The sequence below is a fragment of the Silurus aristotelis genome, assembly GCF_946808225.1.
Source record: "Silurus aristotelis genome assembly, chromosome: 25".
In the NCBI taxonomy this organism is placed as follows: domain Eukaryota; kingdom Metazoa; phylum Chordata; class Actinopteri; order Siluriformes; family Siluridae; genus Silurus; species Silurus aristotelis.
Genome location: NC_139598.1, coordinates 7,288,511 through 7,302,836, shown reverse-complemented (window position 1 = coordinate 7,302,836; position 14,326 = coordinate 7,288,511). Strand labels below are relative to the sequence as shown.

Below are 14,326 nucleotides of genomic sequence, written 5' to 3'. Positions count from 1 at the left end.
GCTTGTTTAAAAAGCTAACATATTCTATACTTACTGTCTTATTTGGGTTCATATTTGAACACTTTGTTCAGATAGTGACCTTTTCCAGTCATGTACCATAGACAGTTGGGAACATCTGCAGAACTTGTGAAACTTCGAACCTCAGATGATGCGATTGACCTTTTAGAGCATGTGAAAGGAAGGAAGAACATTGACTTTCGATCATTAGCAGAGTCTCTGAAAAGTGCAATTCCCTATTTTCTCCAAAGTCCTGAACTTTTAAATCCACAAACCTCTCACATGTCTCTTTTGTTGGGCCTTTTATTCTTTGCTTTGGGTCTTAAAGGTCAGTATCTGAAATGGCCAGCAATCAGGAACGCACAGAAAGATCTAACAATTCTAGGTCATACATTTATGTAAAGAAACACAGATAGACATCACTAAATGGTTAGGTATAGGGGAGTGCCACATAATTACTTCACATTGATCCATCAATACCTCAGATTCTTTTCACACACTGCTGACAAACAGCACTAATGTGGAACACAATGTTGGTGTTTAACATTTTATATTTCTTTTAAATAGTGTAAATAGCTTTCAAATATACACCCAATTTTTCTAATAAAATAAAATTTGAATAGCATTATTCGTAAAAAGAATAAAGAATGCAAGCTAACATACATACATAAATGAATAAGACAATACATTCATTTAAGAATGCAACTTTTTAAAAGGAGTATAGGCTCTGATGGTGTAAGTTCAGAAGATTTTAAAATCTCTGATCTGAGCTGATCTTAATGCCAAAGATCAACAACACATTTTTCAAAACATAGTATGATTCTGATTGGTATTACATTTCTCTAGTCTAAGTGAATGTGTAATAAAAAAATACCATGAGTGCTGGGAATCTGTATTTTCCAGAAGGTCATTAGTGTTTAGCAGCCAGTGCTCATTTGTGCCTCATTTATTGCTTTCAGCTGGCAGATCTTGTAAAAGGTCAAACGCTGAGGTGTGATCCTTGTTAGTTAGTTATTGAGTTGGAAACGTAGTGGAGTCTGAAATTAGAACGATGATTGAAGTCAAATCTAAAAGCAATCATTGCAACTGAAAACGAAATATTGTATTAATGCTACACTTTGGAATAATAGTTATACAGCCACTAGCATACGGCTGAAAGTAGTATTTTGCAAAATGTATATCATATCATAGCATATCATAAAGCCAAAAAATAAAAACTATTTCAGATTTTTTTTTTTTTAAACTTCCAAGCTATAACTTTAATACACCATAGATAGGACTGAATTCTATTACAGGGCACCATACACAAACACTTATTGTTATCTAGGGGCAATTAAGAGTATTAAAATCACCAAATGATATGTTTTTTGAAGTTTTAGACAGGTGGTCATAATGTTATGCCTGTTCAGTATATCTTAATTACATTTACAGAAAATTCATATAAAGGCTATATAATTAATATAATTTCAGTGACCAATGTGCAGAAGCTGTTGAACAAGCACACACAAAAAAATAAGTTTTATTACTAATATATATATATATTACACAGTGAGGAAAATAAGTATTTGAACACCCTGCTATTTTGCAAGTTCTCCCACTTAGAAATCATGGAGGGGTCTGAAATTGTCATCATAGGTGCATGTGCACTGTAAAAGACATAATAAAAAAAATAAAAAAAAATCCAGAAATCACAATGAATGATTTTTAACTATTAATTTGTATGATACAGCTGCAAATAAGTATTTGAACACCTGAGAAAGTCAATGTTAATATTTGGTACAGTAGCCTTTGTTTGCAATTACAGAGGTCAAACGTTTCCTGTAGTTTTTCACCAGGTTTGCACACACTGCAGGGGGGATTTTGGCCCAGTCCTCCACACAGATCTTCTCTAGATCAGTCAGGTTTCTGGCCTGTCGCTGAGAAACACGGGGTTTAAGCTCCCTCCAAAGATTCTCTATTGGGTTTAGGTCTGGAGACTGGCTAGGCCACGCCAGAAACTTGATATGCTTCTTACAGAGCCACTCCTTGGTTATCCTGGCTGTGTGCTTCGGGTCATTGTCATGTTGGAAGACCCAGCCTCGACCCATCTTCAATGCTCTAACTGAGGGAAGGAGGTTGTTCCCCAAAATCTCAATTCGCAATACATGGCCCCGGTCATCCTCTCCTTAATACAGTGCAGTCGCCCTGTCCCATGTGCAGAAAAACACCCCCAAAGCATGATGCTACCACCCCCATGCTTCACAGTAGTTCTTGGGAGGGTACTCATCATTCTTCTTCCTCCAAACACGTTTAGTGGAATTATGACCCAAAAGTTGTATTTTGGTCTCATCTGACCACATGACTTTCTTCCATGAAACCTCTGGATCATCCAAATGGTCATTGGCAAACTTAAGACGTGCCTGGACATGTGCTGGTTTAAGCAGGGGAACCTTCCGTGCCATGCATGATTTCAAACCATGACGTCTTAGTGTATTACCAACAGTAACCTTGGAAACCGTGGTCCCAGCTCTTTTTAGGTCTGACCAGCTCCTCCCGTGTAGTTCTGGGCTGATTTCTCACCTTCCTTAGGATCATTAAGACCCCACGAGGTGAGATCTTGCATGGAGCCCCAGTCCGAGGGAGATTGACAGTCATGTTTTGCTTCTTCCATTTTCTAATGATTGCTCCAACAGTGGACCTTTTTTCACCAAGCTGCTTGGCAATTTCCCCGTAGCCCTTTCCAGCCTTGTGGAGGTGTACAATTTTGTCTCTAGTGTCTTTGGACAGCTCTTTGGTCTTGGCCATGTTAGTAGTTGAATTCTTACTGATTGTATGGGGTGGACAGGTGTCTTTATGCAGCTAACGACCTCAAACAGGTGCATCTAATTTAGGATAATAAATGTAGTGGAGGTGGACATTTTAAAGGCAGACTAACAGGTCTTTGAGGGTCAGAATTCTAGCTGATAGACAGGTGTTCAAATACTTATTTGCAGCTGTATCATACAAATAAATAGTTTAAAAATCATATATTGTGATTTCTGTATTTTTTTTTTTAGATTATGTCTCTCACAGTGGACATGCACCTACGATGACAATTTTAGACCCCTCCATGATTTCTAAGTGGGAGAACTTGCAAAATAGCAGGGTGTTCAAATACTTATTTTCCTCACTGTATATATAAACAAAGTGATTGACATAAAACCTGACAGTGATTTTAAATCAGAATATGTTTTTTAAATTTGGCAGTTGTTTCTTACTACTTTTGTTTATAGCTAGAGATGGGCAGTGTATTTGCCTGTTAAGGCTGCAGTTTAGGATTGTCATTTTGATAAAGCATTCTCGGATGCAAACACTGGTTGTTAAACTGAATCTTGAACAATCCAAGGTAAACAAAAAAAAAAAAGCGATACAGGGTCAAAGTCTAAGTAGAGTTCAGGACTACAGGATTAGACAAAGATAGCAAATTGTTTAATCAATGCAAGTCAATATAAAAAAGGACAATCAAAAAAGGCTTAGTACATCAGCATAGGGGAGTGGTAGCTTAGTAGTTAAGGTGCTGGGTTACTAATACGAAGGTTGAGGGTTCAAGCCCTTATATATCGCCAAGCTGCCACTCTTGGGCTCTTAAACAAGGCCCTTAACCCTCTGTGCTCCAGGGGGCTGTATCATGGCTGACCCTGTGCTCTGACCCCAGCTTCTGAGCTATCTATTGTATATTCAATGAATTTAAAATTAAATAAATTACCATATTTCCCAGCCAGTGTGTTAGTGTCGGTCAATGGAATCTTGAAATGTTAGATGTGCTTTCTGATAAAAAAAATAATCCATTAATTGTAAAAGAAAAAGAAAAAAATAAGGTTAATGAATAAATTGACCATGCAAAAAGATTTCACCAGCTGCCAAATGTATAAAGTGCTGCTTCTAAGTTCCTTTGATCAAAGCTTAAACACTCACAGGCTTAAAAAAAACACACAATCAGATCATTACTAGATCAATCTAGATCCCTTCACATACTTCCGTGCAATTCATGATGAATACAAGCTTCACCTGGCTTGAGCACAAAGCAGAAAAAAGAGGAAAGTCATGTAAGTACACTACTGAATTATTGGTTTGTCATAACTTGTTTGCACAAAGTAACCATAGCATTGCCCCAAAGTCCTAAACAATACAGACTAACTGGCATACTATTATTTTTATTTTTAAGAATTATATTACAATTATTAAAAAGAAAGCTTTTTAAAAAATAAAATGTTATGTATACAATGTACAGTGCATTTTACTAATTATTTTGTTGTGTTCCTTGTCTTAGAAAAACAAATATTCTCTTTTTTCACATTCACTGCTATATAAATAGCATATATTATGATTCCTAGCTTTTGCTTTCTTAATGGCTCTTGCTGGCTCAAGAGCAGTAAGAAGCAGCACTGATTATATTTGTTATATTGTTATATTTGTACAAAACTGAGTAGAGAGAAAAGCAAGACCCATAGGGAACAGAAGAGAGAGACTACTCACTGAATCGGCTGGTTAAAATAAACGAGAGATTTAAAGCAAAAAATAGATAGATAGATAGATAGATAGATAGATAGATAGATAGATAGATAGATAGATAGATAGATAGATAGATAGATAGATAGATAGATAGATAGATAGATAGATAGATAGATAGATAGATAGATAGATGGATGGATAGGTAGGTGTGCTTGTGATCAGACATTAGGTCATCTGACTAATGCATTAATTTTGGCTTTGCGTGAGGGCGGAAGGAAGGAAGGAAGGAAGGAAGGAAGGAAGGAAGGAAGGAAGGAAGGAAGGAAGGAAGGAGCTATATACTTGTCACATGTACTTTACAGCACAGTGTATCTAATGCAGAATGCTGTGTTTATTCTGTTTTGTCGCATTCATTGTTATTAACACATCCTACCATTGTTACTTATGTCAGTTTCAGCCACATGCACAGGATAGAGCAACTTTTTTCTTCAGAGACAAAGGTCTTATTTTGACTAACAATATTTGCTTTGTAATTAAGCATTAATTATTTTAAATAAACTTCTTTTAGACTGCAAAAATAACACAATCCTTGGACACATTTCTCACTCCTGGAGTGCTGCAGCTAATAATTTATAAAGCACTAAACCTTTAATTAATGTGTCTACATGTGAATATATTTAATATTTAAAAAAAAGTGCAACTTTTTTTTTTTGGCATGGCATCTAAAAAAAACTTTTTTTGCAAGTAGTCTTGTTCATGAGAAAAAAGCAAGCTTTAATTAAACTAGATCTTTTCAGCAAAAAATAATACAATTAGTAGTGTTAGATTTTAATGACAGGGGTGTTTTGGTAAGGACTACAGAAAAACAGCTTTGTTTCCAGCCTGATGATGTGCCAGCATTTTGCTTTATTTATTTTCCTATAGCAGCTGTGGCGTATTCATATTTGGACCCTAAATGTATATTTTAGTTACCATTTATAAGTGAAGGGGGAAAATTATGAAGTGCGGATCAAAATATTAATAATTAAATTGAAGCATAATAAAAATCTCTAAAATCCCTATTTCACCGATTTAGATTTAAAAGAGCAACCCTAATAAATGTAATCAACTTTATTATTTACTTGTAATTCAACTCATGTTTTTAGTATGGCCTGGGTTTCATTTATATTTGGTATATTTTTGGCTGAATATTCTAATATCCAGAAAGAAACATGTTCTTGTTACATTTAGCACTGATTTTTTTCTGTGCTATTCCTATCCTCAGAATTGAATAGGTAACAGAAAGAAAGTATGACTTGATTTCCCCTCTGCAATTTTGCAGGTAGTTACTGGAATGCAGCATCTTTCACCACTCCATCCTCCTACCTGCATTTTTCCACTTTCCAAGCGGAAACAAGTGCAGATATTTCCTTCTACTTTAAGACCTCTGCACCTCGTGGAGTTTTCCTGGAAAATTTGGGCAATACAGATTTTATCCGCCTGGAGCTAAAATGTGAGTGAGTTTCTCTCTCTCTCTCTCTCTCTCTCTCTCTCTCTCTCTCTCTCTCTCTCTCTCTCTCTCTCTCTCTCTCTCTCTCTCTCTCTCTCTCTCTCTCTCTCTCTCTCTCTTTCGCTTACCCAAACACAAACACACACACCAAAACACATATACACATATGTTACAGTGCCTTGCATAAGTTTTCACTCATTAGATACTGGGCAGATTCTGGACTGTTACGGAAAAAAGACCAGGTGAATTTTTCTCCTATTTTTAGCTTTCCAGTTTGGGTGAGTCTGTGCCCAGTATAGCCTTCGATTCTTTTTTATAAGGTCTTCTGCTGCGGTTTGACATACTTAATATTCTGAATTGCTGTCCTTTGAAAATGAAATCTCAAAGTTGAAAATGGAGGTAATCTTAATTATTGTATTATTTGTTTCACACAAATGTGTGAAAATCCCAATAAATCTGCAGTTTCTAGAGCAGTTTAAAATATTGGAACCAGCTTGTCTGCCAGTAACAGCCGTGCCTTTTCACTGAGATCTTATTTTTCCTCATGTTGCTGTTTTGTTTAGTTATGAGCATCACCTAAAGCTCCTGGCTTGTATCTACATCATTTTAGGCATGGCACTGCTTCTACATAGCTGGCTGGTTTTATAATTACTTCCACAATGAGCAGGTGTTCCTTATGTTCTTAATAAAGTGGTCAGTGAATGTATGAGTGTAAGGTATATAAAAATTGATTTAACCCTCGAGTATAGAGATCAGAACTTTGCATGTGTACAGACAGTCTAATATGTTTTGCACTTAAATATTAATGATATTAAGGAGATTTTTATATTCAAGTGCAAAACATGTAGAAATGATCTGCTTTCTTGTGAAAGTACAAACACATGGAGGAAGGATAAAGCAAAATACGTGAGAGAGCAGGATCAAGAGGATACAAATATTGTGAGAGTTAGAGAGAGAGAGAGAGAGAGAGAGAGAGAGAGAGAGAGAGAGAGAGAGAGAGAGAGAGAGAGAGAGAGAAGGAAATATAAAACGTTGTAGTTACTGTTTTCCATTATAAGATAAACTACAATACTTGAATATTTTAACTACTCCAACATTTCAGCCAAACTCTACCCAAAAAATAATGTGATGTATATACACCGATCAGGCATAACATTATGACATTATAACATTATGACTGTTAAAGTGAATAACACTGATTATCTCGTCATCATGGCACCTGTTAGTGGTAGAATATAATAGGCAGCAAGTGAACATTTTGTTCTCAAAGCAGGAAAAATGGGCAAGCATAAGGATTTTAACGAGTTTGAGAAGGGCCAAATTGTGATGATTAGACGACTGGGTCAGAGCATCTCCAAAACTGCAGCTCTTGTAGGATGTTCCTGGTCTGCAGTGGTCAGTATCTATCGAAAGTGATCCAAGGAAGGAACAGTGGTAAACCGGCGACAGGGTCACGGGCAACCGAGGCTCATTGATCCATGTGGAGAACGAAGGCTGACCATTGTGGTCCGATCGAACAGACAAGCAACTGTAGCTCCAATTGCTATAGAAGTTAATGTTGTTAATGCTCAACAGGTCAGGACTTTTTTGGCAGCAAAGGGGGCACGAACACAATATCAGGCAGGTGGTCATAATGTTAGGCCTGATCAGTTGCCATAAAGTTTTGCCTGTTCAGTGTACAGTGTACACACAATACCCACTTGGGTGATTGTAACTTAACAGTAGTCAGTAAATTTGTGCATTCTGATCTCTCTCTAGCACCAACTGTGGTCTCCTTCTCTTTTGATGTGGGAAACGGGCCGGTAGAGCTGAAGGTCCACTCACCAACGCCGCTAAACGATGACCAGTGGCATCCCATCAGTGCGGAAAGGAATGTTAAAGAGGCTGTGCTGCAACTGGATCAGCAATACAGGGAGGTTCGAGCTGCACCTGCACAAGGACATACACGCCTGGAACTCTACAGCCAGCTGTATGTGGGTAAGACACACACACACACACACACACACACACACACACTTTTATACATACACAGAAGCTTTCAGTTATGCATAAATGCGTTTAATTTGCAGAGCTTTAAATGGAAAGTTTGGTTTCACAGCTGCTAAAGGCTAATTTCTGGGCTCTGTTTTCAGATTATGCAAATTACCTGTGTGTAATTCATACCTCTAAGGTTTACCTACCCATAAAATAACACTCAGCATTCTGAGCATTCAAATGCTGTATTATGTATGCTATTATATTCAACATTGAAAAAACAACATAAATTTCATTTTTCATAGATTTCTCTCATTCATTAAAGAATATCTCTTTCGGAGAGAATAACAGCACTGGGTCTTTTTTTAGTAAGGTCTGCAAGATCCAAATTTGGAGAAACTTTTAGACAGAACTTGAAACATCCCTTTCTACTGATTAGATTTTTTTTGTTGTTGTTTCTAAAAATGGTTTTCATAAATACCAACCATAATTCTTTCTTAATGAGTGACAAAAATAAGGGGTTAAACACATACGCTGTTTGAATACTAAGGCTTTTTAAAGACATATGGTATACCTCTTCAGGCTTTTATTCACGTGAATAAAAATTTTGTATTACCTTAGATACTGTCAGGCGCAAAGAACGTACTGGAAACCGAAGTGAATTCAACGAAGGCCTTTTAATGAGAAACAAAAAGGGCAAGGCAGAAAGCACGAAAAATAGCACCAAACTAGGGTAAACTAAACCAGGTGAAAACTGTGGCAGAGTGAGAGCAAATAACACACAGAATCTTGCACGCTAAGAGAAACCAAACGGAGTGGCTTGGGTAGTCCGAAATGTTCATAAGCCTAAGCTGTAGAACGGACAATGTGCTTGTGGATAAACGGGGGTATTATAGTGGTGGATCCCTGACAGATACTTTATTATTCTGCCAGACAGTAATATCTGGTAAAGTTCGTGTTTCTAAGCAGTAAAAATAAGGTGAAGTAAAAAGCCTTTGGTGGCATGTCTGGTATTATTGCAAAGAGGTTATTAACACAACCAAGGAGTTTAGAACTGGGGCTGGGTTTAAGTATCATTATTGTTCCAATAATCAACTTCCATCATGTCCCTTTATTGAGTTATTTCTATTAGAGAGAGCAACTACACGTTTGCCAGTCCACTTTTAACACTAGCTTTAAAATTTTTATATAACATAAGCAGCTAGCAATAGGGATTTCCTCCAGCTGTGTTCTATTGCCCTGTGAAATACTGTAGCAGTGATTAGAAAAAGTGTGGTAGCTGACTTAACGTGTCCAGCATGTCACGTAACGAGGCCGAGGCAATGACAAGGGGACGTTTACTCTCTAATGATTGTGATTCAAATAAACATTAGATACTAGGCACAAGAACAACATTAACAATCAGGAGCAGTGAAAAAAAAAGACAACGGAAAAACATAGAATCCAGAGTTTCAATTGTTCCTCTTATTAGGTGAAACAAGAAACAGGCGCAGATAATAATTTGTAGCATGTGACCTCGTGCAGTGACTGTTGGGAAATTTTGTCCCAGGGCATAACCATGCCATGAAAACCTCCTAGCCTTCACCATCCTTCATAAGTAACTGTCATGTAATTTAGGAGGGCTGGGTAATAGGTTGCAGTGTGTTGGTGAATGAAAAATTGGGTAAAAGTTGTAGCAGGAAATTGGAAAAATGGAGCAGGGGCCAGAAATAAAAAATAGTTATTCAAAAAGTACTGTTACTGTCAAGCGTTAGCACGGCGGATTATTCTTAGAAAAAAATTTAAAAATTATACAGCTTTCTGGACACCACTTTAACATTTAGACTCATCATAATTAAATATCATAATTATAATTAAATATCATAATTAAATATATAAGCCCAAATAAATACTCGAGTCATGTGTAATAGCAGCTAACTTTAATCAGTCCAACTCTGATTAGATTCTGTATCACAACTTCATTATGCACAACTTGTGAAAAATGAGGTTTCGGTATCCAGATCAGAAGAATTTATGTCCTGCATATTAATGTCATCATTAAACTTATTGCTTCTTCAGTAACAAGCTTCAGAAAGTATTTTCCAACAGAATGTAGTCTAATCTCTGTCTATTGTTCCAGTCATTACAGTATACAGCTATTAGTCGGTGGTAAATTCCCTCACCTATGATTATTTCTTGCTGAGCATAGATGATTTTTGCACTTACTGTAGCAACTTGTTAATACATCAACTAATTTTATATTCTCCACAATATCCCACCAGCTCACTCTGTACTCACTTTCATGCTCTCGAATTCATGTTAAAGGTTTTTTGCTCTGATTTATTTTCAAGCAACAACCGACTGTTTTAATATCAGCATATTTTTTGTACCTCTTATTGCTGCCTGCGTTTATATTCAATCCTTGACTTTTATTCAGAGATTTTTTCTCATTTTTCTTTCTGTTGTGCTTTTGTTTGTGTATGTGTTCTTTCTTGTATTATTATGCTAAAAACTCTGCTAATAGAAAACCAATACTGTTGTTTGTGCACCTGTCCGTGTGCCCTTGATGCACACAATGTCTATTATGTCAGACACTCTTACCAAAAGAAGAAAGTTTAAATATTATGTATAATCTTTAAGCAGTAATCTGTGGGGTCCAAGCACCTTTTGCAAATAGTCACCTAATGGTCAGATCTTGTCAATCTAAATAAAACAATAGGATTCTAATAGTCTATAGATTAACCTATTGTTATGATAAGTTTCAAACATTTACAAAAAGAAAACTGCTTTAGGAAAATCTGATTGGCTGATGGTAATAATATTTGCTTAGTTACACAGACAAACAGATTTGCATGATGCAGGCGCATGATAGGACATATAAGCACATTGGACAAATTCTCTTGCACCAAAAAATTCTTGTAGTTGTTTCTAAAAGTAGATTTCAGATATTATGCAATTTAGTTCTAAATGTCAGGTTTGGTCCGGTGGTTAGGATTCGGCACTTTCACCACCACGTCAGGGAACCAAACCCAGCCATTAGGGTCGCACAAACCAGTGCGCTCTTAGTGCCGGTCCCAAGACCAGATAAATGGGGAGGGTTGCATTAGGAAGGGACTCAAGCCTAAAAACATGTGCCAAATCGAACATGCGGAATACGGATGATCCGCTGTGGCGACCCCTAATGGGAGAAGCTGAAAGAAAGTTCTAAATCAATGTCAGTTTTTTTGTCTGGCTGAAGCCAAGAAATCAGGGGTGCAAATATTTAGGGTATGATTTGCAGTTCTTTAGACATTGGTCAAAACTTTAAACATTCTGCTCCGTCAGTAAAATCTGGCTTGGTTCATTTGCCTGTGTAGGAGGTAGTAGGAGGGGTAGCTATCCACTAACCAAGTTTCAGATCTGTACAACTTATAATTAACTCTGCCTGAATCATTTTTAAGGGCAGAAACATAAGTAAAATAGGAAATAACTATAAAACATAAAGTGTCTAGCACCGGCAAAACTTGGAAACCTAATAATGTTACTATAGTTAAGTTTTTCTGGCTGCTGTCTGTCAATTTACATAAAGTGATTGGTTATTGCACTACAGCTACAACCTACAGAACACTAACTTGCAAAGTACAGATGGTGTATTTTAGTTTGTAATGTTGGATCAAGTCTTGACTGCATGTATGTAATTGCATATTGTTAAACATTTCATTGGGAGATCATGCAGCGGATCAATAGGCTTTGCAGTTTACTAAATAAACCTTCTTTGACATACACTGCATATGAATTTAGTAATAAAATATATGTTGCTTTTGCTATGATGCCTGCTTTTCAATAACGTTTATGTAGAATTTTGATTCAAAGCTGTTTCACGTTTATATTTAAACTTTAACATATACCACATTGTGTTTAATAGTTCAGTATATTTTAGATGTTGTTGCCTTTCAGAATCTTTCATCAGAGATCACCACAGCAAATCATTAATCTGCATATTTGATATTTGGCACAGAGTTTATGCTTAACGCCCTTTGTGACATAACGCTCCTGCTTTTAACTGGGCTTCCGAACAGCACTGGCTTGTGCAATTGACCAGTAGCTAGGTTGGTACCCTGCCCAGGAATAAAATCCAGGCCATGGCAGTGAGAGCGTGGGATTCTTAGCCACAAGCTCACTGAGGAACATTTCAGCAGAATTAAAATTAAATGGAATATTTTGTCTCCAAATTATGATTGGTTAAACCAGTTTAATGTATTTGTAAAATACTTAATATACACACACATGATTATATTAAACAATTAAATTGATTTATTGTAATTTCTCTGTGCCAGAAATGAACCCACTAGAACACTGCTGTTAATTGATATGAAATGGGAGGGAAAAAAGAAGAGATTGTAAAATTAACAATTGGGGAGAAAATTATAATAAAGAACAGGAGACGGCAAAAAGACAACGTGAGCTGTTTGCTATTTATACTGTTGTGATTTGTTGATTAGCTCAGTAGGTTTTACCGTGGTGTGTATTTAAAAATTTTATCCATGTGCCCTTTTCTATTTTTTAGCATCTGTCATTGTGAGGGTCTCTGTACCCTATTTTCACATAACTTTTGTCACTTAAGGGAGTAGAGATCCTAAAGGATTCTGAAACCACTTAATGTATTCACTTTTGGGTACAAAGCTTAGGTTACAGTCTACCTGGTTGGAGTAAAAATAACTGATCCTCACCAAATAATTTCAGCTTTCTACACAAACTTACAGTGATATTCGATATAATTATATGATCTGAATAACTATGTAATGTTAGTAACATTGGAGCAACATCTCAGCAAGTGTGCAATTAAAATCAAGGGAAAGAGCAATGTTTTGAAGTGTGTCAGAAAAGTGTCATAATAAAGTGTCAGAAAAATCAGTGTCATAATACAGGTTGTCCCTTAAGTCTCTAAAGAAAAAGAGAAAATACTGGAACTGTGGATTAACCAAGAAGTGGATGTCCATGAACATACACTTACAGAGGCACAACCTGCATGTTGCTGGCATACATAATCTTCTATGTGTGGAGACTTTTGATAAACCATGGAGTTAATTTGTTATCTATTTTATGCATACTCTATAAAATGCATAGAAACATTAAGGATAATGTCCGAAGAGCCCTGTAATGCTTTGATGCTATTGATATTCAGGCTTTACAATATGTTATGGTTTTATATTAAGTTTATTAAAATCTGAAGATAACTAAAACTGTTTTTTAATAAGAGGGTATTTTCAAAGATTAATTTACCTGGTAAGATTTCACAGCAATAAAAGGGCTCAGTTTAGGTTACAGCCTGCAGAGCTGAAAATGATTAAATGCATCCAGTTTTCTAATTTATTAAAGAATGGAGTTTATATGACTGTTTGGTTTATGGACAAAAACAAAAACTCCAGTGCACTTTGGTCTAATATTTTTATTTTTGTAAATTCATCTAATTATTCTTATTTTTGCTTCACAGCATGCTATTAAACTGTTAATTGTCTTCTTTTACTTGTTATTCTCATTGTACTTGGTTTACAGTAAATTGCTTTTAGCTTTTGTGTTACACCAAGTAGCTTGACTTTAGTCTCATTAGACCAAAAAATCTTTTTCCAGAGATCTCAGAAATGCCTTCCTTTTACACACTCTTCCACAGAACCCTGGTGATACTGTTGATGTTTTCACAGGCTCTCATATTTCAGCCATTAAGCTTTGTAACCCCTTCAAGTGGTATTGCTAGACTCCTTCTTTGACAATTGCCATTCTTGTCCATGTGTTTGGTTTTGGCAGTGTCGGGGTCTGTGCCGTATTTTCTTCCACTTTGTATTAAATGGATTTTACGGTGCTTCTAAGGAGGTTCAAAGTTTTGCAGCTGTTTTGAAAACCGTTTTTATCTTTTCTCACCTCAAAGCATTATGGACAGTTCCTTGGTTTTCAGATCAGGACTGATCAGGTGTTATTTTAGCTTTAAGACCTCCCAAGTTATTTTTTGTGCAAGCATACTATTAAACAGAATTTAAACAGGTTTAACACATTTGAGTGTAAACTCTTAAAAATTAAATACTAGTCTTAATTTAGACTGATGTCAGAAAGGGGTCGAATCACTAATGAATGTACAATAAAATTAATTTTATCCATTCAATAAAATTATATTTTATATAAATAAATCATTCTGAAGACATCTAAAGATGTTCTGATAGTCTTGTAGCCCATTCCAGCCTTGTGCTGGTCTACAATCTTGTCAGTGATGTCATTTGGCAGCTCTTTGGTCTTGCCCATAGTGGTGGAGAAGTTTGAATTGAATTCTGTGACAGGTGTCTTTTATACACATAATGAGTTGAAATGAGGAGTTCTTTCTAATTTGTTATGGGATCATTCATTAATACTTATTTCACTTAATCAAATACACATTAATTTAATATG

At 36.1% G+C, this 14,326-nt stretch overlaps 1 protein-coding gene across 2 annotated transcripts in view; it reads left to right on the top strand.

Moving 5' to 3' along the window:
• The window catches only part of LOC310719776 (contactin-associated protein-like 2), a 245,626-nt gene that overhangs the window by 204,676 nt on the left and 26,624 nt on the right, over positions 1–14,326 (top strand). For both annotated transcript variants that reach the window (XM_083529850.1, XM_083529849.1), the window contains 2 exons: positions 5,789–5,959; positions 7,715–7,933. In XM_083529850.1, the coding sequence (XP_083385976.1) occupies positions 5,789–5,959; positions 7,715–7,933 (390 nt within the window). The remainder of the gene's footprint in view (positions 1–5,788; positions 5,960–7,714; positions 7,934–14,326) is intronic.